At 32.8% G+C, this 25,711-nt stretch overlaps 2 protein-coding genes across 4 annotated transcripts; one reads left to right on the top strand and one right to left on the bottom strand.

The window, feature by feature from the left end:
* Positions 1-7,444: 7,444 nt before the first annotated feature.
* Positions 7,445-11,554, bottom strand: LOC140840964 (luminal-binding protein 5). The gene is made up of 8 exons (XM_073208098.1): positions 11,320-11,554; positions 10,381-10,648; positions 10,065-10,279; positions 9,740-9,982; positions 8,815-9,294; positions 8,546-8,700; positions 8,374-8,456; positions 7,445-8,175 (listed from the first exon to the last, which is right to left on the bottom strand). The coding sequence occupies exons 1-8, from the start codon at positions 11,375-11,377 to the stop codon at positions 7,677-7,679; spliced, it is 2,001 nt and encodes a 666-aa protein (XP_073064199.1). The 5' UTR covers positions 11,378-11,554; the 3' UTR covers positions 7,445-7,676.
* Positions 11,555-21,017: 9,463 nt separating this feature from the next.
* LOC140840962 (importin subunit beta-1-like) lies at positions 21,018-25,307 on the top strand. 3 transcript variants are annotated; one of them, XM_073208095.1, is made up of 3 exons: positions 21,018-21,196; positions 22,077-24,500; positions 24,597-25,307. In XM_073208095.1, exons 2-3 carry the CDS (start codon positions 22,084-22,086, stop codon positions 24,793-24,795), a joined length of 2,616 nt encoding a protein of 871 aa, XP_073064196.1. In that variant the 5' UTR covers positions 21,018-21,196; positions 22,077-22,083; the 3' UTR covers positions 24,796-25,307. The 3 variants fall into 3 exon arrangements, with proteins under 3 accessions (XP_073064196.1, XP_073064197.1, XP_073064198.1); XM_073208096.1 differs by having other exon boundaries at positions 22,033-24,500; XM_073208097.1 differs by lacking the exon at positions 21,018-21,196 and adding an exon at positions 21,647-21,715.
* The last annotated feature ends 404 nt before the right edge of the window (positions 25,308-25,711 follow it).

Genomic DNA, 25,711 nt, shown 5'->3' with positions numbered 1-25,711 from the left:
CTTGATTTAGTAAATGAAATACTCAGAATGTGTATTAAAAACTGGATATTCGAATATGCATTAAAAAAAACAAATTCGCAACTAATTGAATTTTTTGAAATACTTAGTTTTACTTGTGAAATAATTAATTTCAATTTTAAAATACTTGATTTTGTAAATGAAATACTCAGAATGTGTATTAAAAAACTGGATATTCGAATATGCATTAAAAAAAACAAATTCGCAACTAATTGAATTTTATCCAAGATGCATTTGGATGACATGTTCATTTTATTTAGATATTTTCTTTATTTTTTTAAAAAAAATTCGCAATTAAGCATTGAACTTTTTTAAGTATTTAGTTTTACTTGCGAAATAATTAATTTCAGTTTAAGGTAAATGAGATACTTGTAATGAGTATTAAAATACTGGATATTCGAATATGTAACATAAGTTCACCAAGTGTTCACGTTTCCATCCAAGATGCATTTGGATGACATGTTCAAGAACTTTTCAGCAGCCACAAAGCTTTGAAAAAGAAAAAAGGCTTAGCGCGAAGATTTGAAGATTTCTGGACAATGTTCTTCGAGATAATATCTCGTGATAGGAACAAGTAATTTAATCCGTGGATTTAAAATTTACAGATAAATATGAAGTCGGATATACTTCGATAGTCATAGTTCAGTAGGTCGAAAGCTAGTGGATTTAATAAAACGACATGCAATTCACCCTTGATAAATAATTAAAGAGATTTAATTACTTCACTGAGTTGAATTAGTTTGGCATAGTTTGAGAGGGCGTGTTCAATTGGATATGAAATCTCGTGGAAATCATAGATCATTGTCGAACGAATTAAGTAGATTAGCGAGGGGTAAATGAAATACTTAGAATGTGTATTAAAATACTATATATTCTAATATGTAACGTAAGTTCACTAAATGCTCGCATTTACTTCCAAGATGCATTTAGATGACATGTTCATTTCATTTTAAAATACTTGATTTAGTAAATGAAATACTCAGAATGTGTATTAAAAAACTGGATATTCGAATATGCATTTAAATAAAAAAACAAATTCACAACTAATTGAATTTTTTGAAATACTTAGTTTTACTTGTGAAATACTTAATTTAAATTTTAAAATACTTGATTTAGTAAATGAAATACTCATAATGTGTATTAAAAACTGGATATTCGAATATGCATTTAAAAAAAAACAAATTCGCAACTAATTGAATTTTTTGAAATACTTAGTTTTACTTGTGAAATACTTAATTTTAATTTTAAAATACTTGATTTAGTAAATGAAATACTCATAATGTGTATTAAAAACTGGATATTCGAATATGCATTTAAAAAAAAAAAATTCGCAACTAATTGAATTTTTTGAAATACATAGTTTTACTCGTGAAATACTTAACTTTAATTTTAAAATACTTGATTTAGTAAATGAAATACTCATAATGTGTATTAAAAACTGGATATTCGAATATGCATTAAAAAAAAAATTCGCAACTAATTGAATTTTTTGAAATACTTAGTTTTACTTGTGAAATAATTAATTTCAATTTTAAAATACTTGATTTTGTAAATGAAATACTCAGAATGTGTATTAAAAAACTGGATATTCGAATATGCATTAAAAAAACAAATTCGCAACTAATTGAATTTTTTGAAATACTTAGTTTTACTTGTGAAATACTTAATTTTAATTTTGAAATACTTGATTTAGTAAATGAAATACTCATAATGTGTATTAAAAACTGGATATTCGAATAATCATTTAAAAAAATCGCAACTAATTGAATTTTTTGAAATACTTAGTTTTACTTATGAAATACTTAATTTAAATTTTAAAATACTTTTTTAGTAAATGAAATACTCAGAATGTGTATAAAAAAACTGGATATTCGAATATACAACGCAAATTCATCAAATGCTCGTATTTCCATCCAAGATCCATTTGGATGACATGTTCATTTCATTTAATTATTTTTTTTTATTGTTAAAAAAACAAATTCGCAACTAAGCATTGAACTTTTTCAAGTACTTAGTTTTACTTGCGAAATACCTAATTTCAATTTTAAAATACTTGATTTCTTAGATGAGATACTCAGAATGAGTATTAAAATACTGGAAATTCGAATATGCAACGTAAGTTCACCAAATGCTCGCATTCTGAGTATTTCATTTACTTCAGAGTTTTGGAAGAGTTTGCACAGAGCCTTGGGTACACCGTTAGCATTCAGTACAGCATATCATCCCCAGAGCGACGGTCAATCAGAGAGAGTTATTCAGATTTTAGAGGATATGCTCAGAGCTTGTACTATCGATTATCCTGGTAGCTGGGATTCCAAATTTCCTCTTGTTGAGTTCACGTACAATAACAGCTATCAAGCGACGATTGGCATGGCGCCATATGAAGCACTTTATGGTAGGAAATGTAGATCACCCTTATATTGGGACGAGATTGGTGAGAGAAAGATGTTGGGTCCAGAGTTGGTCCAACAGACAGCTGATGTTGTTGCTGATATTCGAGAGATGATGAAGACAGCACAGTCGAGACAGAAGAGTTATGCTGAGTGAGATACAGGCCGTTGAATTTTGAGGTTGGCGATCACGTGTCCTTGAAGATATCACTTACTTTTAACAAAAATATAGTAGTATACTTGTCCCGGAGTAAAAGTAAGTTCTTTATTTGTATACCGAAATAAATTGTTATTTTTATTTCATGAGAAATGATGAGCAATATATTTGTTAAAATTTCATTTGCATTGAAATTGCATCATAATCATATTCGAATATCCAGTATTTTATTATCTATTTTAAGTATCTCATTTATGAAATCAAGTATTTTGAAACTAAAATTAGGTACTTATCCAGTATTTTAATACACATTCTGAGTATCTCATTTACCAAATCAAGTATTTTAAAATGAAATGAACATGTCATTTAAATGCATCTTGGAAGAAAATGCGAGCATTTGATGAAATTACGTTACATATTCGAATATCCAGTATTTTAATACAACATTCTAAGTATTTCATTTACTAAATCAAATATTTTAAAATTAAAATTAAGTATTTCATAAGTAAACCTAAGTATTTTAAAAAATTCAATTAGTTGTAATTTTTTTAAATGCATATTCGAATATCCAGTTTTTTAATACACATTCTGAGTATTTCATTTACAAAATCAAGTATTTTAAAATTGAAATTAATTATTTCACAAGTAAAACTAAATATTTTAAAAAATTCAATTAGTTGCAAATTTGTTTTTTTTTTAAATGCATATTCGAATATCAAGTTTTTAATACACATTCTGAGTATTGCATTTACTAAATCAAGTATTTTAAAATTAAATTTAAGTATTTCACAAGTAAAACTAAGTATTTCAAAAAATTCAATTAGTTGCGAATTTGTTTTTTTTTTAAATGCATATTCGAATATCCAGTTTTTAATACACATTATGAGTATTTCATTTACTAAATCAAGTATTTTAAAATTAAAATTAAGTATTTCACAAGTAAAACTAAGTATTTCAAAAAATTCAATTAGTTGCGAATTTGTTTTTTTTTAAATGCATATTCGAATATCCAGTTTTTAATACACATTATGAGTATTTCATTTACTAAATCAAGTATTTTAAAATTTAAATTAAGTATTTCACAAGTAAAACTAAGTATTTCAAAAAATTCAATTAGTTGTGAATTTGTTTTTTTTATTTAAATGCATATTCGAATATCCAGTTTTTTAATACACATTCTGAGTATTTCATTTACTAAATCAAGTATTTTAAAATGAAATGAACATGTCATCTAAATGCATCTTGGAAGTAAATGTGAGCATTTAGTGAACTTACGTTACATATTAGAATATATAGTATTTTAATACAACATTCTAAGTATTTCATTTACCCCTCGCTAATCTACTTAATTCGTTCGACAATGATCTATGATTTCCACGAGATTTCATATCCAATTGAACACGCCCTCTCAAACTATGCCAAACTAATTCAACTCAGTGAAGTAATTAAATCTCTTTAATTATTTATCAAGGGTGAATTGCATGTCGTTTTATTAAATCCACTAGCTTTCGACCTTCTGAACTATGACTATCGAAGTATATCCGACTTCATATTTATCTGTAAATTTTAAATCCACGGATTAAATTACTTGTTCCTATCACGAGATATTATCTCGAAGAACATTGTCCAGAAATCTTCAAATCTTCGCGCTAAGCCTGTTTTCTTTTTCAAAGCTTTGTGGCTGCTGAAAAGTTCTTGAACATGTCATCCAAATGCATCTTGGATGAAACGTGAACACTTGGTGAACTTATGTTACATATTCGAATATCCAGTATTTTAATACTCATTACAAGTATCTCATTTACCTTAAACTGAAATTAATTATTTCGCAAGTAAAACTAAATACTTAAAAAAGTTCAATGCTTAATTGCGAATTTTTTTTAAAAAAATAAAGAAAATATCTAAATAAAATGAACATGTCATCCAAATGCATCTTGGATAAAATTCAATTAGTTGCGAATTTATTTTTTTTAATGCATATTCGAATATCCAGTTTTTTAATACACATTCTGAGTATTTCATTTACAAAATCAAGTATTTTAAAATTGAAATTAATTATTTCACAAGTAAAACTAAGTATTTCAAAAAATTCAATTAGTTGCGAATTTGTTTTTTTTAATGCATATTCGAATATCCAGTTTTTAATACACATTCTGAGTATTTCATTTACTAAATCAAGTATTTTAAAATTAAAATTAAGTATTTCACAAGTAAAACTAAGTATTTCAAAAAATTCAATCAGTTGTGAATTTTTTTTTAAATACATATTCGAATATCTACTTTTTAATACACATTATGAGTATTTCATTTACTAAATCAAGTATTTTAAAATTAAAATTAAGTATTTCACAAGTAAAACTAAGTATTTCAAAAAATTCAATTAGTTGCGAATTTGTTTTATTTAAATGCATATTCGAATATCCAGCTTTTTAATACACATTCTGAGTATTTCATTTACTAAATTAAGTATTTTAAAATTAAAATTAAGTATTTCACAAATAAAACTAAGTATTTCAAAAATTCAATTAGTTGCAAATTTGTTTTTTTTTAATGCATATTCGAATATCCAGTTTTTAATACACATTCTGAGTATTTCATTTACTAAATCAAGTAGTTTTAAAATTAAAATTAAGTATTTCACAAGTAAAACTAAATATTTCAAAAAATTGAGTTAGTTACGAATTTGTTTTTTTTTAAATGTATATTCGAATATCCAGCTTTTTAATACACATTATGAGTATTTTATTTACTAAATCAAGTATTTTAAAATTTAAAATTAAGTATTTCATAAGTAAAACTAAGTATTTCAAAAAATTCAATTAGTTAAGAATTTTTTTTTAAATGCATATTCGAATATCCAGTTTTTTAATTCACATTCTTAGTATTTCATTTACTCAATCAAGTATTTTAAAATTAAAATTAAATATTTCACATGTAAAACTAAGTATTTCAAAAAATTCAATTAGTTGCGAATTTGTTTTTTTTAAATGCTTATTCGAATATCCAGCTTTTAAATACACATTCTGAGTATTTCATTTACTAAATTAAGTATTTAAATTTAAAATTAAGTATTTGACAAGTAAAACTAAGTATTTCAAAAAATTCAATTAGTTGCGAATTTATTTTTTTTAATGCATATTCGAATATCCAGTTTTTAATACACATTCTGAGTATTTTATTTACTAAATCAAGTAGTTTTAAAATTAAAATTAAGTATTTCACAAGTAAAACTAAATATTTCAAAAAATTCAGTTAGTTACGAATTTGTTTTTTTTTTTAAATACATATTTGAATATCCAGCTTTTTAATACACATTCTGAGTATTTCATTTACTAAATCAAGTATTTTAAAATTTAAATTAAGTATTTCAAAAAAAAAAATTACGTATTTCAAAAAATTCAATTAGTTGCGAATTTTTTTTTTTTAAATGCATACTCTAATATCCAGTTTTTTAATACACATTCTGACTATTTCATTTACTAAATCAAGTATTTTAAAATTTAAATTAAGTATTTTACAAGTAAAACTAAGTATTTCAAAAAATTCAATTAGTTGCGAATTTTTTTTTTAAATGCTTATTCGAATATCCAGTTTTTAATAAATATTCTAAGTATTTCATTTAATGAATCAAGTATTTTAAAATTGAAATTAAGTATTTCATAAGTAAAACTAAGTATTTCAAAAAATTCAATTAGTTGTGAATTTGTTTTTTTTAATAAAAAAATATTTAAATTAAATATACATGTCATCCAAATACATTGGGATTGATGAGTGGATATAGTAGATGTCCAACAAAAATAAGTATTTATATACTTTTTTATTAATTAAAAGGGTAAAAATGTAAAAATACATTAAATATGTAGTAAAACCTAAGTTGGTGTTTTGTCAGGTACTAAAATACAAAAAAAATCTGTTGGGTACTGAATCTTAAAGAAATCTTGGACAGATGTATTTTTCTACAAATTACCCATAAAACTAAGTATTTCAAAAAATTCAATTAGTTGTGAATTTGTTTTTTTTAATAAAAAATATTTAAATTAAATATACATGTCATCCAAATGCATTGGGATTGATGAGTGGATATAGTAGATGTCCAACAAAAATAAGTATTTATATATTTTTTTATTAATTAAAAGGGTAAAAATGTAAAAATACATGAAATATGTAGTAAAATCTAAGTTGGTGTTTTGTCAGGTACTAAAATACAAAAAAAATCTGTTGGGTACTGAATCTTAAAAAAAACTTGGACAGAGGTATTTTTCTACAAATTACCCTTATTGGGTTAGGGTATAATGTGATCTATATTTTTAATTATTGAATTTCAGTTTCATTTTTATTTTTATATATGATCTCAACTTTCAAATATCATGTTTTTAAATAAGAGATTTGTCAAGTTCTAAAAAAAATTAAAAAAATTGAGTTGATAACAGATGCTGCAAAGTAGCGCGTCTGCTACCAGGAAAAGAGGACGTTGCGACATTTTTGTTTTTTTGGAATGCTGTGGTGGAGTTTTGCAGAATTCACCGCACATTAATTTTGAAATTTTTATTTTATAAAAATTATTTATAAAAAAAAACCCCATTTATCAGCGTTACCGATATACATACGGTAATAATGCTATTTTTTTTTTTCGAATAATAGAATTTAAAAGTTGCTGAAACTGGTTAGTCATTTGTCAGAGACACGTCAAATATGATGCAATATTTCTGATGACACCAATTGCCCTACTTTCTAGTTTTTAAAATGGTCGAATTTTAATTGAATTTAGCAAGCACAGGTCATGATGATGGCTGTTTGAAGAAGTGCTGGTGCGTAATGTGTATAGCAAGCGTGCAGATGGATGATCTATAATATTACAACATTGAAGAAAGAGAGGCAATTGAGTTGAAGGACCAAATTCATTCAATTCCCAATCATAGCAAACACAAAGCGATTCCCCGCTTTGACCTCGAATAATCTCAATCCAAATCCATTCGGCGTGAAATGTAATGAAAAATCCACTTAAAATACAATACACTGTCCTCCTGTAAACAAAAATTCAAGTTCCTCAAATCCCTCAGTCATCAGTATCAAGGAACCAAACCTAAAAGATATACCATATACCCAATCTTCTACAATTCATCATGGGCATCTTCGTCATCTTCCTCTGATTTTCCACCCGGGGCGCCACCGGATCTCTGATAAACAGCGGTGATGATAGGATTACATACTGCTTCGACCTCCTTCAGCTTTTCCTCGAAATCCTCCTTCTCGGCGTTCTGGTTGTCATCCATCCACTCGAGGGCTTCTTTTGTTGCTGTCTCAATCTTCTCCTTCTCATCTGACTCCAGTTTGTCGGCGAGTTTGTCCTTGTCGTTGATTTGGTTCTTCATGTTGTAGACGTAGGTCTCTAGGCTGTTACGCGCGTCTATTCTTTCTTTGACCTTCTTGTCTTCCTCAGCAAATTCCTCTGCCTCTCTTACCATCCGCTCGATTTCTTCCTGACTTAAACGACCTTTGTCGTTGGTGATAGTGATCTTCTCCGATTTACCAGAGGCCTTGTCTTCTGCCTTGACATTTAGAATACCATTGGCATCAACCTCGAATGTGACTTCAATCTGAGGGGTTCCTCTGTTCAGAAAGAAAAGATGCATAACTAGTAAGATCAAGTCTTCAAACGATAAAAAACTGCCTAAAGACCGCGTGTAAGGGCGAAAATGAACTGCTTTTAAACTAAAGCTTGTCTCGTGACTCCACGAAACCAAAAATTGCAAGTCAGGTTAAATTCAGCTCTGCATCCTTAGACCAAAAAAATACAATCATACGAACCTTGGGGCAGGGGCTATTCCCGTCAAGTCAAATTTCCCAAGCAATCTGCAGTCCTTTGTCATACTTCGTTCACCCTCAAAGACCTGTCATGGATTTGAATTCAAGTCATCAACTGCAAAATAAGCAGAGCACTACAGTTCATTCGAATTTTCAAGAATGAAATGCCAGTTACCTGAATTGAGACCGTAGTCTGTTGGTCCTGATAAGTCGTAAAAACTTGGGACTTCTTGGTTGGTATCACAGTGTTTCTTGGAATCAATTTGGTCATCACCCCACCAACAGTTTCAATACCGAGGGTCAGTGGAGCCACATCCAATAGAAGAATATCTGACATAGGCACGATTTACTAGTTAGAGACTAGACCCCTCTTATCTAAACTTTTCACAAATTCAACTCACAGATAAAATCAGCTAGAAAATAAAAGAAAATGTTAGGTATTACCTTTTGTTTCATCACCTCCCTCTCCGCTCAAGATTCCTCCTTGAACAGCAGCGCCGAAAGCAACTGCCTCATCTGGGTTAACACCCTTGTTCGGCTCCTTCCCGTCAAAATAATCCTTAAGTAGCTGTTGGATCTTAGGAATTCTGGTGCTTCCACCAACAAGAACAATTTCATCAATTTGGCGCTTCTCCAATCCAGCATCTTCCATGGCTTTCTTTACAGGTCCCATGGTCTTTCTGAACAAATCATTGTTTAATTCTTCAAACCGAGCTCTTGTGAGAGGTTCTGAGAAATCAACACCATCAAAGAGAGATTCAATCTCCACTCGGACTTGGTGCTGACTGCTCAATGCTCTCTTAGCTCGCTCACATTCTCTCCTCAATTTGCCAAGTGCTCTTTTGTCATGGCTGATGTCCTTTCCATGCTTCTTCTTTATCAACTTGATGAAGTATTCCATGATCCTCTGATCAAAATCTTCACCTGGGGGAGCAATCAAAATTCAAACGTGTAAATATTGATATGAGATTCCTAATATGGTACTCAAACTACCACTAGACCCCAGGACAAAAACAAAACGCTCAACCAGACAGCATTTATCCCATATGCAAACTCCTAAGTTCAAGATGTTGCTACAGTAGGGAAATAGTAGACAAGAAAATTCATCAAGAAGAGACAATAATATGATAAATTACAGGTTGGGGCATCAGCTCGACTCATTTAACAATCATATTGGTAGTTTCATTTTCAATTCCTATTATAGAGAGGGTCTTTTCGTGAAATACATGTGCATAAGTATATAGCCTCCTAAGGTTCCATTTGACTTCAGATGAATATAAAGTTTAATGATTTCTCTCCTTTTTTGGCTTTAATATATCATGGAATCAATATTTAAAAACAAAGCAAAGAAACTCAAAAAACAGCTTACCTCCCAAATGAGTGTCTCCATTTGTAGCAAGAACCTCAAAAACACCATTATCGATGGTCAAAATACTGACATCAAATGTTCCACCACCAAGGTCAAAGACAAGAATGTTCTTTTCACCGCCCTTCTTGTCCAAACCATAAGCAATTGCTGCTGCGGTGGGTTCATTAATTATTCTTACAACATTCAACCCAGCAATTACACCAGCATCTTTTGTGGCTTGCCTCTGCGCATCATTGAAGTAAGCTGCAGAAAAGAAGAAACAAATCATCAATAAATGACATAATATTTCCTCTCCAAGTAAAAGACATAGGGACCAACTCTTTACCAGGGACAGTGACAACAGCATCCTTTATCTTCTTTCCAAGGTAAGCCTCTGCTGTCTCCTTCATTTTTGTCAAAATCATGGCACTGACCTCTTCAGGACTGAAGACCTTAGTCTCACCGTCTTTGATTTTGACTTCAATATAAGGCTTTCCATCCTTGTTCACAATCTTATAGGGGGCAAGCTTCATGTCCCTTTGAACTTCTTTATCCTCAAACCTGCATAATAGCAAGAGTTAGAACAATCGTGATTTTACTCTTATTTAACATTTGATGACAAAATAAGTAGAATTGAATGCCACCAAAAAAAGGTTTATTACTTTCTTCCTATAAGTCGCTTGACATCAAAGACAGTCCTTTCGGGGTTAACAGCTGCCTGATTTTTCGCAGCCTCTCCAATCAACCTCTCATTGTCGGTGAAGCCAACCCACGATGGGGTGATACGGTTTCCTTGATCGTTCGCTATGATTTCAACATGTCCATTTTTGTAGACACCAACACATGAATAAGTTGTCCCAAGGTCTATGCCAATAACTGTTCCAATTTTTTCAGCCTCCTCTTTAGCTATGGAAAATGCAAATAAACTTCCTGTTTCAAGAGATACATCAACACGTTAATTACAATGAATTTTATCATGACATAAGATACGCCACTTTGTGTTGTACAAGTCAGAGCAATCACATCAATTAACCAAATGGGTTGCTTAAATAGCAAAAAACTACATTCCATCTCGTCGTCAAAAAGTGATCTCATAAATTCTACTCCTAATTCATATATAGATATTTAATAATTTCAACACCTTAAAACACCGAATAAACACACAAGATAATCCATAAACGATAAATGCACTTCGAATCCTTCAAAAAAGGGATGCTTTTTTAGAAAAAAAATGGCAGCACCACCCACACCAAATCTGTCATAATTAGCACATAAGAAAAAACAACCATGACTAGAAAACAAGAAGCAATACGCCAGATCAACGATTATTTCACCAGTAAATTATCATAGCATCACCACCAAATCAAAATAAGATCATTTGCAGCTTCAGATCTACAAAATGGCAGCCCTTACAACGACATAAACTTGGATCGACATATCTAGAAGCCATATAATAACATTTCCTCAACAACAAAAAGCATCATTCTCAGAAATGCAACACAAGAAGCTAAAAAGGAATATATGAACCAAAATCAAATCAGTACGCAAGCATTCAAGCTAAATATGATGATTTCCATGGAAATAGGAGAGAATATCCGAACCGAGCAAGATGATCCCGAAGACGACCGAAGATGCTCGTCTCTCCCACGCGGCAGCCATATCCGTGAAGCTCAACAATGGAGAGTACTATGTTTTTCTTCTGTGTGCTTTGTGTGTGGGTTTCTGAATGAATCTGGAATAGGAAGACTGAAGGTGGAGGGATGTTATATAGCAAAACAGTATGCAGACATAGCTCGCCACAGGTGATGACGTGGACCAATGATCTCTCGTGTATGACGCTTGTATTCGTGTGACCTTTGAATCGGGAAACGGGTGCTCGCTAGGCCACCTGTAGAGGATAATCGAGTCATTCGCACTGACGTGGACCAATCAGAATGGGAATGTGGAGTTGCTGACCAATGGGCTTCGTCTGAGAGTTGGGATCATCGTGACCGTTGGTTTGAAGAACTAGTCTGTTGATCGATTTATATATAATATTAATTATATCTTTAATCAATTGAGGAAATCATTAATGGCAATATAATCATAACCAGTTTTTTTACTTAATTAATTAAAATAAGTAATATGACATTGTAATTATTTACCAGTGGCGGGGATTTGAAACCCCGTGCCCTATTTTTTATTTTTGAAACTTAGTTTTATTATAAAATTTAAATTTTTTTAAGAGACCTAATAATGTTGATAATAAACAATAATAATCATATTTATAAATTATTAATAAAATAATAATGAAGTTAAAATTTTAGAAATTTACAAAATCAGATAATAATTTATCAAAGTTAGGGATGAACAAAATTTTGATTAAATCAAGATGATTAATAGAACCGATTTGATTCGAAAATTGAAACCAAAAAAATCAAACCGACTTAAAATTGATTAGTTTGACTTGTATCCAAATTAAACAATTTATTAGGGAAAAAAAGTAAAAAAGAGAGAGAAAAAGAATTTTTCCTATTTTATATGTGTATATATTTTTAATTTTAATTTCTTAGATCAAAAATTTTAATCTGCAATCTTTTTAAAATTTCAAATTCACAATTTTGTTTTTTTTTACACATTCAGTGTATTTAAAATTTTCTGAATTGTTTCCAAAAAAAAGTATATGAATCTTTTTTAAAAAAATAAACTTAGTAAAAATTGAATATTGTGAAACTTGCATAATTTTAATTGTGTTTTTTTTAATCTTAAAATGTTTAATTTTAATATTTTTTATATAAATAATTAAGGGTAATTGTGGGGACCCGGACGCTAATCCATTCCTTAATCATCTTTAGGAATATTTAATCATTCATAATAAACAGGGTCTAAATTTTTTTTTTTCTAAAATACACAGCGGAAACATAATGTAATTAAATTCAAATTACATAACATACATAATATACAATTATTGTAGGATCTACCATAATTCAACTAGGTTCAACTACATATCAGTACTGAATCCTAAGTTGCTTCTGAAGCCCGGATCTCCACGCTATCTAGTCCACCCTCATTCTCTTCACGACCCTGATTCTAGCCCACCTGTTGCCATGCACACATACAAACAAGACAACAGCCGGATAACTCCGGTGAGATATAAATATCCCAGTATAAATCATGTATACATGCAATCATATAAATCATATAAGAGCATATAACAAAAATCATATCCTATATCAACATCATGATATAAATCAATAACAAGAATAAATCATATTCTAAACATGTACCCTAATCAGGAACATAATTCAATATCTAGAATAAATCCTATTCTCGGCATGTACCAATATCAGGAACATAAATCAATATCAAGAATAATTCCTATTCTAAACATGTACCAATATCAGGAACATAATCAATCTCAAGAATAACTTCTATTCTAAACATGGACCAACATCTGGAACATGATCAGTATAGAGAATAATTTCTATTCTAAATATGTACCAATATCAGGAACATAAAAGGACATGAACCATATTCAGGAACATAATCAACATCAATCAATATCAATCAATATAACTGTCACTCAAGCTCGTGACTCTACGTTTTAGACTAGACTCAATCCTAGTCTAGGGATCCCGGTTTCCAGATGTGGTATTCCTATATCGAATTCCGTAAAGGATGGAACCATAATCTCTATTACTCGATATAACCAGTACCCTGGTATTCCTATATCGAATTCCGTAATAGAAGAATTCCAATACCCTTTACTCGATATAACCAAATATGGTGTTCCTATATCGAATTCCGTAATAGATTCCATTACTCGATATAACCAAACATCCAGTGTCCTGACCTAACCGTCAAGGACTGTAGCTCTATCGCCAATATCCTATCTTGAGACATCGTGCAATGTGCCGTGGCGATACCACCACTATCCGGCACTTCTGTCACAAGATAACTCGTCTAATACCTGTCATCTAATATCAAGAGAACAAGTACATCAATCAACTTAATGCAAATATCAATGCAATAAGGTAAAGTATGTGATTTAGGGAAACTCGAGTCAAACCTCCCTCGAGTTGTGCAATCCCAACTCAACATTAATTTATACCTTTATCTTCTCGCTCAGAAGAAGAAGAAGTCCCGACTCTATCTCGGTCCATTCTCAATCTGGAAATGACAATATAAAACAGGCACAATATCAATATCAGTTCTGAACTCAAGACTGTCTCTTTAAATCTGAAACGATATATCGAGAATCATAATATCAATATTCCATTCTCAATTCAACTCTGAATCTGATTAATCTGAATTAACTCAAATCAGCGGCATAACGGCACAATCTCAGTATTCCCGTCAATACCATATCACCAGATATTAATTACAAATCATAACCCATTTCGATACGATTTGTAATCAATCTATAATCCAAATCTATTCAATTTCAATTAATATAATCTGAAAAATCATAACAATTCCAGAATTAATCTGTTTCCTGATCTGACTTCGGTTCTACGATGTCTAACATGTCAAGAACATCATATATGAATTATATCAAATTCCTACAACATCATCTTTTCAAATGATAACCGAACTCAATAAAACTTACGTCCAGTTGTAGCTCTCGTCGAGAGGAGTACGGTACTGTGTCTGGATTTAAATTCTGATAAACGGATCATTCAAAATCCCAATTTAAAGCTTGAAAGAAAACTTGACAAATTCCTTTAAGCTTTCTCGATTCTTCTCTGGACAATTGAAAGAAATTGAAACTTATATATATCACTCAAGCATGGCAAGACAAGTGTCCACTCAAATCCCATTAATTGCACTTTAGTCCCTCAACTTTTCACTATTTGCAAATTGGTCCTCAAAACTCTTTTTAATTCAATTTCAATCCTAAATAATTGCAAACATCTTGTAATATAATTCAACACTCCAAAAGTTTCCAATTATATACTCTCGGATTAAAATAATATCATCTTTATTATCTCGGGCCTTACATTTCTCCCCCTCTAAGATACGATTTCGTCCTCGAAATCACAATCAATCAATTCGTGGAATACAGATAATCATGTCATATCTCAAATCAGATATAAGAAGGAGATATACAAAACTGCAATAAACTCATATCCACGAAATCACTCGTAATAGAATCAACCTCAGAACAATGGCTATACAACATCCGTATATACCAATCACCAGTGCAACAGTTCCATAATAATTTAATATCATCATCTGTTACCAAATCTGTTAATCCCAGTCAAAGATATATTCAATCTTCGGTTTCAAATATCAACAGTCATCGTCCGACGTTGGCTTATTAGTCTATGAATTCTGAGCTATCCTCATTTCTTCTGAATCAGTTTCACTTTTCTTATCAAATTTCTGATCTTATCAAATCCAATCTCAGGCATCACCGCAATATCATTCCCATACGAAGGAAATCCGCAGTTCTCATGGTACAATACCTCGACTAAAGCTATTTCGATACTCATTTGATAGCTATTATTGTACAATAATTCACAAGTGACAATGAATCATGTCAATTAGTGCTAAATTCCAGCACTACAGTTCCTGGATATCCTCCAGTGTTTAGATAGTTCGCTCCGACTATCTTTCAATCTATAAATCATAGATGAAAAATCATGATATATACTCAGCCAAAAGTACAAAATCAAACGAAAATCACAGTCTGATAAAATCAATCCTGGCATTTAATACAATCTAACCCCTTTTCTGACATACTTCTTAGTCGTCGGGTCATATTTGTACGTCATCCTGTACAATATAACATGTACAGATTTGAACAATCGTTCAATCATAATCACATCACAACCCCATCTAAAAAAGATTTCAGTAGTGTCATCACACAGTCTATAGAAATGTACTCCCATTTCTATTTAGAAATCAATAATCAAGATAAACAATCTACAAATTCTATCTTTTTGTCTTCATCTGGCAGCGATTTAGACATTTCCATACAAATTCTGTCATAACTGATTTCATCTGTTTATATCAAAACTGTCTATTCGAATTATCACACATTTCCTGTTACCAGAATAGTATCAAATCTACTATTGTGTGCATCTGACAATACCTGTCAATTTCCAATTCGAATATCTAACATAAACAAATCAGCTAATCATATAAAATAAAATATTACCTACCTGGTAATCGGCTCTGACACACTGTTCTAACTATCAAATCAAGTTCTGAACAGTCTGATCAAACTTCTGAACTGTTTATCATCTCAACGGTTCATAACAATCGATATCAAACACAGGCTCAGAACGATAATAATATCGGATCAGATTCAGGATATCAATACGCAATGCTGATCTAATGACTGCATAAGACGCAATCTCTGACATTTCTGACATCTCTGAAATTCTGTCATATTCCAGGCCATTCTCAGTCACTGATCCCTGTCTCAACAGTACTATAAGTCAGTCAGTATACTATCTTCAGATATCATAGACTCTGAATACAATCTGTCACAATCGAGATTCATATCCGAACAATTCTGTATACCACAATCTCAGTTCCCAGAATATTCAATTCGATCATACGCTGCGAATATATCAAAATGTCATAGATAAAACGAGCATAAGGTCTTCAGAATATTGTTGAACACAGGATCCATCAATCCATAATCGGAACTGAAATACTTTCCAGAGAAACATATATTCAAATGTAACTCTAACTCTTAGACAATAATTCTTTCAACTGATATCTCAATTCTTTCAGTTCAATCAGTATCAGTCTATACAAATTATAAAATGAAACCAATACCTGGTATCAAATCAAGGCTGAAATCATTCTTCCTAATCCAGGACAACCATGAAATCTCATCTGAAAGACTATAGCAAACCTCTTGCTATTAGTAAATCAATTCATGATAGGCTCAGCTTCAGTCATCAACTGAATACATAAGGAATTACTCCATTCCTTTCGATAATCATCGAATCATAAACAATACAGATATCAAGGAATTCAAAATCAAGAATCCTTACCGTATATCATTTATTCCTTGGTCATTTCAGGTCCGAATCTTACCATCTCCTGGCAAGAATCTATCATAGCTATGTACTTGTTCAATATATCAATATCCATTATGCAGTCATCATCAGACAATACAAGTACAATCTAGTCTAATTCAATCTCATTTTCAACTTACTGCAGTATATCATATCCCACAGAATATCACTGATATCAAATTCTTTCTCCAAAAGGTAAAGAAGCAATACTACAGTAGATACAAAACCAACAGGTAAAGCATATATCAGTGCCACCCAATCAAGGATAATCATAATGATTGCATTAGTATACATCAATACATATGCATCATAATCATAGAGGAACAATACCTGCCACTATATCATCAAGTGTGTCCTGGGTCTGTTCCTTGATCACCATATCCAGATGATCTAGCTCCCTGAAATCCTCGGGAACCTCTCAGTTCTAGTACTCTTTTGGTTGTAATCCACCAAATTCTGACAGCTTCTCGTAACTGAGGGAATACCAGTGTAATTCTCTTTTCATCGGTACAATTAAGTAAATCGAACAGTATTTCTATGTCATCAAACCAGTTCTCATACTCTTCAGACGTCCTGATACCACTCAGAATCGGCGGCTGAAATAATTGAAACTCTTTCAATTTTAATTCCATCGGAGTCTCTGATACATCTATCTGATCAGACGAAGTACTACCCCTTTCTGAAAATCTTCTACGAGGTATATCTGATGATCACAGGAATCATTAATCACAAGAGATAATCAATCCCAATCCCTTTCTGATCAGCTTACCTTCTGATCAAGAATTGGTTCTGATTCATTTTCAAATCAGATATATTACCAAATAAATTCAGATATTCAGGTAACGCACATTTAAACGCAATAAAACATGCTGGCATGCTAGCATACTCAATGTAAATCAACATAATACTATATCACATGCTAGCAATCAGAAGCAGGAAAGAAAACACATTCTACCCCGCTCACTCTTTTCTATCTCAGTGCTAAGGAACCTACAGTTCAAGGACCTACAGCTCTGATACCACCTGTTGTGGGGACCCGGACGCTAATCCATTCCTTAATCATCTTTAGGAATATTTAATCATTCATAATAAACAGGGTCTAAATTTTTTTTTTTCTAAAATACACAGCGGAAACATAATGTAATTAAATTCAAATTACATAACATACATAATATACAATTATTGTAGGATCTACCATAATTCAACTAGGTTCAACTACATATCAGTACTGAATCCTAAGTTGCTTCTGAAGCCCGGATCTCCACGCTATCTAGTCCACCCTCATTCTCTTCACGACCCTGATTCTAGCCCACCTGTTGCCATGCACACATACAAACAAGACAACAGCCGGATAACTCCGGTGAGATATAAATATCCCAGTATAAATCATGTATACATGCAATCATATAAATCATATAAGAGCATATAACAAAAATCATATCCTATATCAACATCATGATATAAATCAATAACAAGAATAAATCATATTCTAAACATGTACCCTAATCAGGAACATAATTCAATATCTAGAATAAATCCTATTCTCGGCATGTACCAATATCAGGAACATAAATCAATATCAAGAATAATTCCTATTCTAAACATGTACCAATATCAGGAACATAATCAATCTCAAGAATAACTTCTATTCTAAACATGGACCAACATCTGGAACATGATCAGTATAGAGAATAATTTCTATTCTAAATATGTACCAATATCAGGAACATAAAAGGACATGAACCATATTCAGGAACATAATCAACATCAATCAATATCAATCAATATAACTGTCACTCAAGCTCGTGACTCTACGTTTTAGACTAGACTCAATCCTAGTCTAGGGATCCCGGTTTCCAGATGTGGTATTCCTATATCGAATTCCGTAAAGGATGGAACCATAATCTCTATTACTCGATATAACCAGTACCCTGGTATTCCTATATCGAATTCCGTAATAGAAGAATTCCAATACCCTTTACTCGATATAACCAAATATGGTGTTCCTATATCGAATTCCGTAATAGATTCCATTACTCGATATAACCAAACATCCAGTGTCCTGACCTAACCGTCAAGGACTGTAGCTCTATCGCCAATATCCTATCTTGAGACATCGTGCAATGTGCCGTGGCGATACCACCACTATCCGGCACTTCTGTCACAAGATAACTCGTCTAATACCTGTCATCTAATATCAAGAGAACAAGTACATCAATCAACTTAATGCAAATATCAATGCAATAAGGTAAAGTATGTGATTTAGGGAAACTCGAGTCAAACCTCCCTCGAGTTGTGCAATCCCAACTCAACATTAATTTATACCTTTATCTTCTCGCTCAGAAGAAGAAGAAGTCCCGACTCTATCTCGGTCCATTCTCAATCTGGAAATGACAATATAAAACAGGCACAATATCAATATCAGTTCTGAACTCAAGACTGTCTCTTTAAATCTGAAACGATATATCGAGAATCATAATATCAATATTCCATTCTCAATTCAACTCTGAATCTGATTAATCTGAATTAACTCAAATCAGCGGCATAACGGCACAATCTCAGTATTCCCGTCAATACCATATCACCAGATATTAATTACAAATCATAACCCATTTCGATACGATTTGTAATCAATCTATAATCCAAATCTATTCAATTTCAATTAATATAATCTGAAAAATCATAACAATTCCAGAATTAATCTGTTTCCTGATCTGACTTCGGTTCTACGATGTCTAACATGTCAAGAACATCATATATGAATTATATCAAATTCCTACAACATCATCTTTTCAAATGATAACCGAACTCAATAAAACTTACGTCCAGTTGTAGCTCTCGTCGAGAGGAGTACGGTACTGTGTCTGGATTTAAATTCTGATAAACGGATCATTCAAAATCCCAATTTAAAGCTTGAAAGAAAACTTGACAAATTCCTTTAAGCTTTCTCGATTCTTCTCTGGACAATTGAAAGAAATTGAAACTTATATATATCACTCAAGCATGGCAAGACAAGTGTCCACTCAAATCCCATTAATTGCACTTTAGTCCCTCAACTTTTCACTATTTGCAAATTGGTCCTCAAAACTCTTTTTAATTCAATTTCAATCCTAAATAATTGCAAACATCTTGTAATATAATTCAACACTCCAAAAGTTTCCAATTATATACTCTCGGATTAAAATAATATCATCTTTATTATCTCGGGCCTTACAGTAATAATAGTCCGCACAACCTAACCTTTGATCAACAGAACTAGTCTCCTAAAAATTTGCATTCTATCATTTTGAATAAAAGATCAAAGAAATGTTGAGATAATTATATTTGCTACAAGATCGATTGATGGTCCAACTCTAAGGTTGGACTGCCAGAGGAATACTAAAACTTGACCTAGCCTTTGTGTTCAGGGCTCGATGTTCTTCACTTGGAAATGAAGTGAGTGAAGAGGGGATAGCGTGAGGAGCGTACATGGCTGAAAGATTACGACATGTGTCACAGTTGCTAAAGTTGTCAAAATAAACGTCTGACCGTCAAATTATGAGTTATGGCGAGTTGCGATCAATCCGTCAAATATAACAAAAAATTGATAGATTTGTCCGCCTCATCCCATCAAATAGCATTGGTTGGATTGACAATATCTCAAATCGCCTCCAACCTTTTTTTTTGACAATTCTAACCATCGCAAGTATTATTGTTTTGTTGTTTTGCTACTATGACTATAAAAATTATATAAAAGATGTGACATAACATCTTTTTTATTCGGAACTAATATGAGTGAGTTATAGGAGTTTCAATCTTACAATTAGTATTACAGCTCGGAAATGATTTTTTTTTTAGAAATGAATGTAAAATAATTCGTGTTTATCTGTCTGTATTAAAAAATATAATAGAGATTTATAAATTAAAATTTGCCGACCCATCAATTACTGTGATGACATTTTGCTTGATAAATTAGAATGATTATTATAAAGGAGGCATTTTTTTATTGTAAATATGTCATCATAGAAAATAGTTTTTTTAATATTATTGAAAATACACGAAGAATTGAATTAAATTAAATATATATTACGTTAGAATATCATGTGTAAAATTGCTTTCGAAAACTAATCAGTAAAAACGAAAATGAAAAAATAAGATAAAAAAAGACTTTTATAGAAAAAAAATTCAAATAAAAAATACTTGTAATAAATTTTTTTAAAATAAAAAAAATATGTTAAATGTTGTCTAAAAATGGAAACTTGCTGGTCCAATCCATAGTCGATAAATCCACTTGGGAGGGAAATACATGGAATGATTACTGCCAGATGTATTTCATTTAAGCTTTTAAGGTTTCAGCTCTGCTGTACAATCGCGCCTCTCTCTCTCTAGGAACCACTTCATTTAGGGTTCGCGGTAGGCGTCGTTTTTGGATTTCCTCGATCCTTGAGTGGAATCTCTTCTCTTGGCAAACAACTTTCCTCAGGTAATTTTTGGTTGCGCAGTTTTTGTTTTTATGTTATTTGATGTATAATTATGTTTCGTCGCAATCTAGTGGAGTTCAGCTTTTGTTGTTGATTGATTACTATATCCGCGTATTGTATTGTACTGATCAACTTGCTTAGGGATTGATGATCCGCGGTGGTTACTTGTGAATGTGAAAATCTTAATTGGGAGTTGGGGTTGATATATGTTGATAGATCAAATTGCTTTCTGAAGTTGTTTATGTAGCGGAGAGCTTCGGCTGATTTTGTTAGCTTTTGGATTATTCCTTCCGCTTTTTAACTGTTTTCATCTGGTCTGGTTCCTTTTTTTCTTTGTATATGGTTCGAGGAATTAATTGATTATTGTTAAATTGCAGTCGATCCCCGTTATTGTATATGTAGATTTTATTGGGTTTGAAGGATCAACTTCGGATCTATTTTGGGTTAGTTTTGTTTACTGAATTTTGTCATGTGCGGCACGGGACATTTTATGCAGTGTCAGTCAATGACGTGGTAAGCTGGTAATGTAACTAACCTTGCACGATTCCTCCGTCATTGAACGAAAATCTCAGTTTTGTTCTGTTTGTCATACTGTATGAAAATGATGGATGTAGCACATATATTATGGAGGTTAGGCTATGTAAAAAGCAAAGGACTTCATTTTAGTTGATTTTACGATGGTCTATATGCTCACTGATTCTCTTTAGATGCACTTGATTATTCTTAACTAAAACATAAATCATTTTAATATTCATAGCTATTGACTTCCTAAATGAATATTTGTCCATTTTTTAAGTCTTTGACATTTAGAAAGACCTAATCCTGGTTTCTATTTTAGCTGTGTGGTCATGGTAATCTGATCCGCGCATCTGAACTTGACAGGGGAAATATGGCTATGGAAGTCACTCAAGTTCTTCTTAGTGCACAGTCAGTCGATTCAACTTTAAGGAAGCATGCTGAAGAAACCTTAAAACAGTTTCAGGAGCAAAACCTTCCTGGTTTCTTGTTTTCCCTTTCTGGAGAGCTCGCTAGTGAGGAGAAGCCAGTTGAAAGTCGTAAACTAGCAGGTTTGATTTTGAAGAATGCTTTGGATGCCAAGGAGCAGCACAGGAAGTCTGAGCTCGTGCAGAGATGGTTATCATTAGATGCATCTGTGAAGAGCCAAATCAAGGCATGCTTGTTACAGACCCTCTCGTCTCCAGTGTCTGATGCTAGGTCAACAGCCTCACAAGTCATTGCAAAAGTTGCTGGCATTGAACTACCACATAAGCAGTGGCCTGAGCTTATAGGATCCCTTTTATCAAATAGTCACCAGGTCCTTTTTCATGTTAAGCAAGCCTCACTCGAAACTCTGGGATACATGTGTGAAGAAGTTAGCTCGGAGGTTGTTGATCAGGATCAAGTAAACAAAATACTCACAGCTGTAGTCCAAGGCATGAATTCTAATGAAGGAAATACAGAGGTTCGGCTTGCTGCCACCCGAGCTCTATATAATGCTCTTGGATTTGCCCAGGCCAACTTTTCTAATGATATGGAGCGCGATTACATAATGAGAGTTGCTTGCGAGGCCACACTCTCGCCAGATGTGAAAATTCGGCAGGCTGCATTTGAGTGTTTGGTCTCAATAGGGTCAACATATTATGATAAATTAGCTCCATATATTCAAGACATTTTCAACATCACATCCAAGGCAGTCCGAGAAGATCAAGAACCTGTTGCTCTTCAAGCAATTGAATTTTGGAGCTCAATATGTGATGAGGAGATTGATATTTTGGAAGAGTATGGTGGTGATTTCACTGCAGACTCCGATGTCCCATGCCATTATTTTATCAAGCAGGCACTCTCTGTACTTGTTCCTTTGTTGTTAGAGACACTTCTTAAGCAAGAAGAGGATCAGGATCAGGATGAAGGTGCTTGGAACCTTGCAATGGCTGGTGGTACATGCCTTGGTTTGGTTACCCGTACTGTGGGGGACGACATTGTACCACTTGTGATGCCATTTATTGAAGAAAATGTAACAAAAGATGATTGGAGGCAAAGAGAAGCTGCCACTTACGCGTTTGGTTCTATACTGGAAGGTCCTTCACCTGAGAAGTTAACCCCTATTGTCAATGTTGCTCTTAGTTTCATGCTCACAGCTTTGACTAATGATCCCAATAGCCATGTAAAGGACACCACTGCATGGACCCTAGGCAGAATATTTGAATTTCTTCATGGTTCAACCATGGTGACCCCCATTATTACACTGACAAACAGCCAACAAATTATCACAGTTCTCCTCCAGAGCATGAAAGATGCTCCTAATGTTGCTGAGAAAGCCTGCGGCGCTCTCTATTTTCTTGCCCAAGGTTACGAAGATGTGGGATCTACATCTCCCCTGACACCTTATTTCCAAGAAATTGTTCAGTCGCTTCTTAATGTTACTCATAGAGAAGATGCTGGTGAGTCTCGACTTAGGACAGCAGCATATGAGACCCTAAATGAAGTAGTGAGGTGTTCCACTAATGAAACAGCTCACTTAGTGTTGGAACTTGTCCAAGTGCTCATGACAGAGCTTCACAAGACTCTAGAGATGCAGAAACTTTCATCTGATGAGAGAGAGAAGCAAAATGAATTGCAAGGCCTTCTCTGTTGGTGTTTACAGGTTATCATCCAGAAATTAGGAGCATCAGAATCCACCAAGTATGCCTTCATGCAGTTTTCAGATCAGATCATGAATCTTTTTCTCCAAGTATTTGCTTGTAGAAGTGCTACAGTCCATGAGGAAGCAATGCTTGCTATTGGTGCGCTTGCCTATGCTACAGGTCCCAACTTTGCCAAGTACATACCAGATTTTTACAAGTATTTGGAGATGGGTCTCCAGAATTTCGAGGAATACCAAGTTTGTGCTGTTACAGTTGGTGTTGTGGGCGATATCTGCAGGGCACTGGAGGATACGGTTCTACCCTTTTGTGATGGAATCATGACTCAGCTTCTGAAAGACTTGTCTAGCAACCAGCTGCATCGTTCTGTGAAGCCTCCAATCTTTTCATGCTTTGGTGACATAGCTTTAGCAATTGGAGAAAATTTTGAGAAGTATTTGATGTATTCCATGCCCATGCTGCAGAGTGCAGCCGAGTTGTTGGCGCACACAGCAGATGTTGACGATGAAATGCTGGAATATACTAATCTTCTAAGGAATGGAATTTTAGAGGCATATTCTGGGATATTTCAGGGCTTCAAGAATTCTCCTAAGACCCAACTATTGATTCCATATGCGCCTCATATCCTGCAGTTCCTGGATAGCATATACATGGAGAAAGATATGTGAGTAACTCTAATCTTAAAATTTGTTTTTGTGTTCAGATTTTGCTATTTTTTTTAAAAATATTATTGTCTTATTGTTTTATCCATCCATATTAGGGATGATGTTGTCATGAAAACTGCAATTGGAGTCCTTGGAGATCTAGCTGATACTTTGGGAAGTAATGTTGGTTCTTTGATTCAGCAGTCTCTATCAAGCAAAGATTTTTTAAATGAATGCTTGTCTTCAGAGGACCATTTGATTAAAGAATCTGCTGAGTGGGCCAGGATGGCCATTAATCGTGCCATATCTGTCTGATATTGTGTCCACTTGGCAAATATTAGATTGCCTTCATATATGTGGTTATGTAAAGTCGGGATTCAAGTTGGACGATAGTTGTGTCATGTCGATCATTGTCATTCGCTGATAGCAGAAGTGTTTTTCTTCTTGGTGTTGCTAACTAGTGCATCAGCATCAGTGGATATGGGTTCTTTTCCATGGGATGGGGTTGGGTAAAGGGACATCTGAAAACTTTCTTGAAGGACCGAGACTGGGGTTCTCTATTGTGGTGATTGCGTCGGAGAGGGAGATGATTTTGAACGTGCTGGATGGAAATATTGGACACATACTTGTTCGAAGCTAATTTTTAGACTAAAATGGTGGTGTTAGTTGGAGATATGCGATCTTGTAATTCTGGTGCTTCTTGCTCTTTGGGTGATCAAGCGATAAGTGTACTAGTGCTACATTTTGATTATGTGGGATCAAAACCAGTCACCCGTCGGCTTTTTCTTACATATTTTATATATTTTAATCTCATACATCATTTTTTCCATTTATTAGTTGGTCTTTATTTTGCATTGGTCCAAATCATCTATTTGCATCATATTTCATTCATTTAGTTAAATTAGCAGTCATATGGGGGTCGTGTCATTAAATCTTAGTCAGGTTATGTATCATTTGTTGTTTAGGTTGTGTACAATTCTTGTTTCACATTATTTATAGTCAAAAGACGACCTCTCCGTGAGAACATGCATGCTGCTGCTCTTTTCTATGCTAAAGGTACCATTTTTCTTCTTTTGAATGTAGAATAGATTTTGTTTGGAACTGCTCAAGATTTGGATTTTGGCATGTCATGAAATAGTGATGACATAGAAAAGATTGAGTATATAAGTTTATATGCCATTGTATATATACATGATTTGTTCTCTCTTTTATGCTCGGACTTTTTTTCCTT

The sequence above is a fragment of the Primulina eburnea genome, chromosome 9 (assembly GCF_022965805.1).
Source record: "Primulina eburnea isolate SZY01 chromosome 9, ASM2296580v1, whole genome shotgun sequence".
In the NCBI taxonomy this organism is placed as follows: domain Eukaryota; kingdom Viridiplantae; phylum Streptophyta; class Magnoliopsida; order Lamiales; family Gesneriaceae; genus Primulina; species Primulina eburnea.
Note: the sequence above shows the minus strand (reverse complement) of the source record. Positions and strands in the feature narration are given on the sequence as shown.

What these genes read in the sequence shown, in the direction of transcription:
- LOC140840964 (XM_073208098.1), bottom strand. Translation starts at nt 11,377, where the DNA reads ATGGCTGCCGCGTGGGAGAGACGAGCATCTTCGGTCGTCTTCGGGATC. An exon ending in CTTCGGGATCATCTTGCTCG is followed by an intron (nt 10,649 to 11,319) that starts GTTCGGATATTC and finishes CTCTTGAAACAG; the next exon opens with GAAGTTTATTTGCATTTTCC. An exon ending in AAGCGACTTATAGGAAGAAA is followed by an intron (nt 10,280 to 10,380) that starts GTAATAAACCTT and finishes GCTATTATGCAG; the next exon opens with GTTTGAGGATAAAGAAGTTC.
- LOC140840962 (XM_073208095.1), top strand. Translation starts at nt 22,084, where the DNA reads ATGGCTATGGAAGTCACTCAAGTTCTTCTTAGTGCACAGTCAGTCGAT. An exon ending in ATATACATGGAGAAAGATAT is followed by an intron (nt 24,501 to 24,596) that starts GTGAGTAACTCT and finishes CATCCATATTAG; the next exon opens with GGATGATGTTGTCATGAAAA.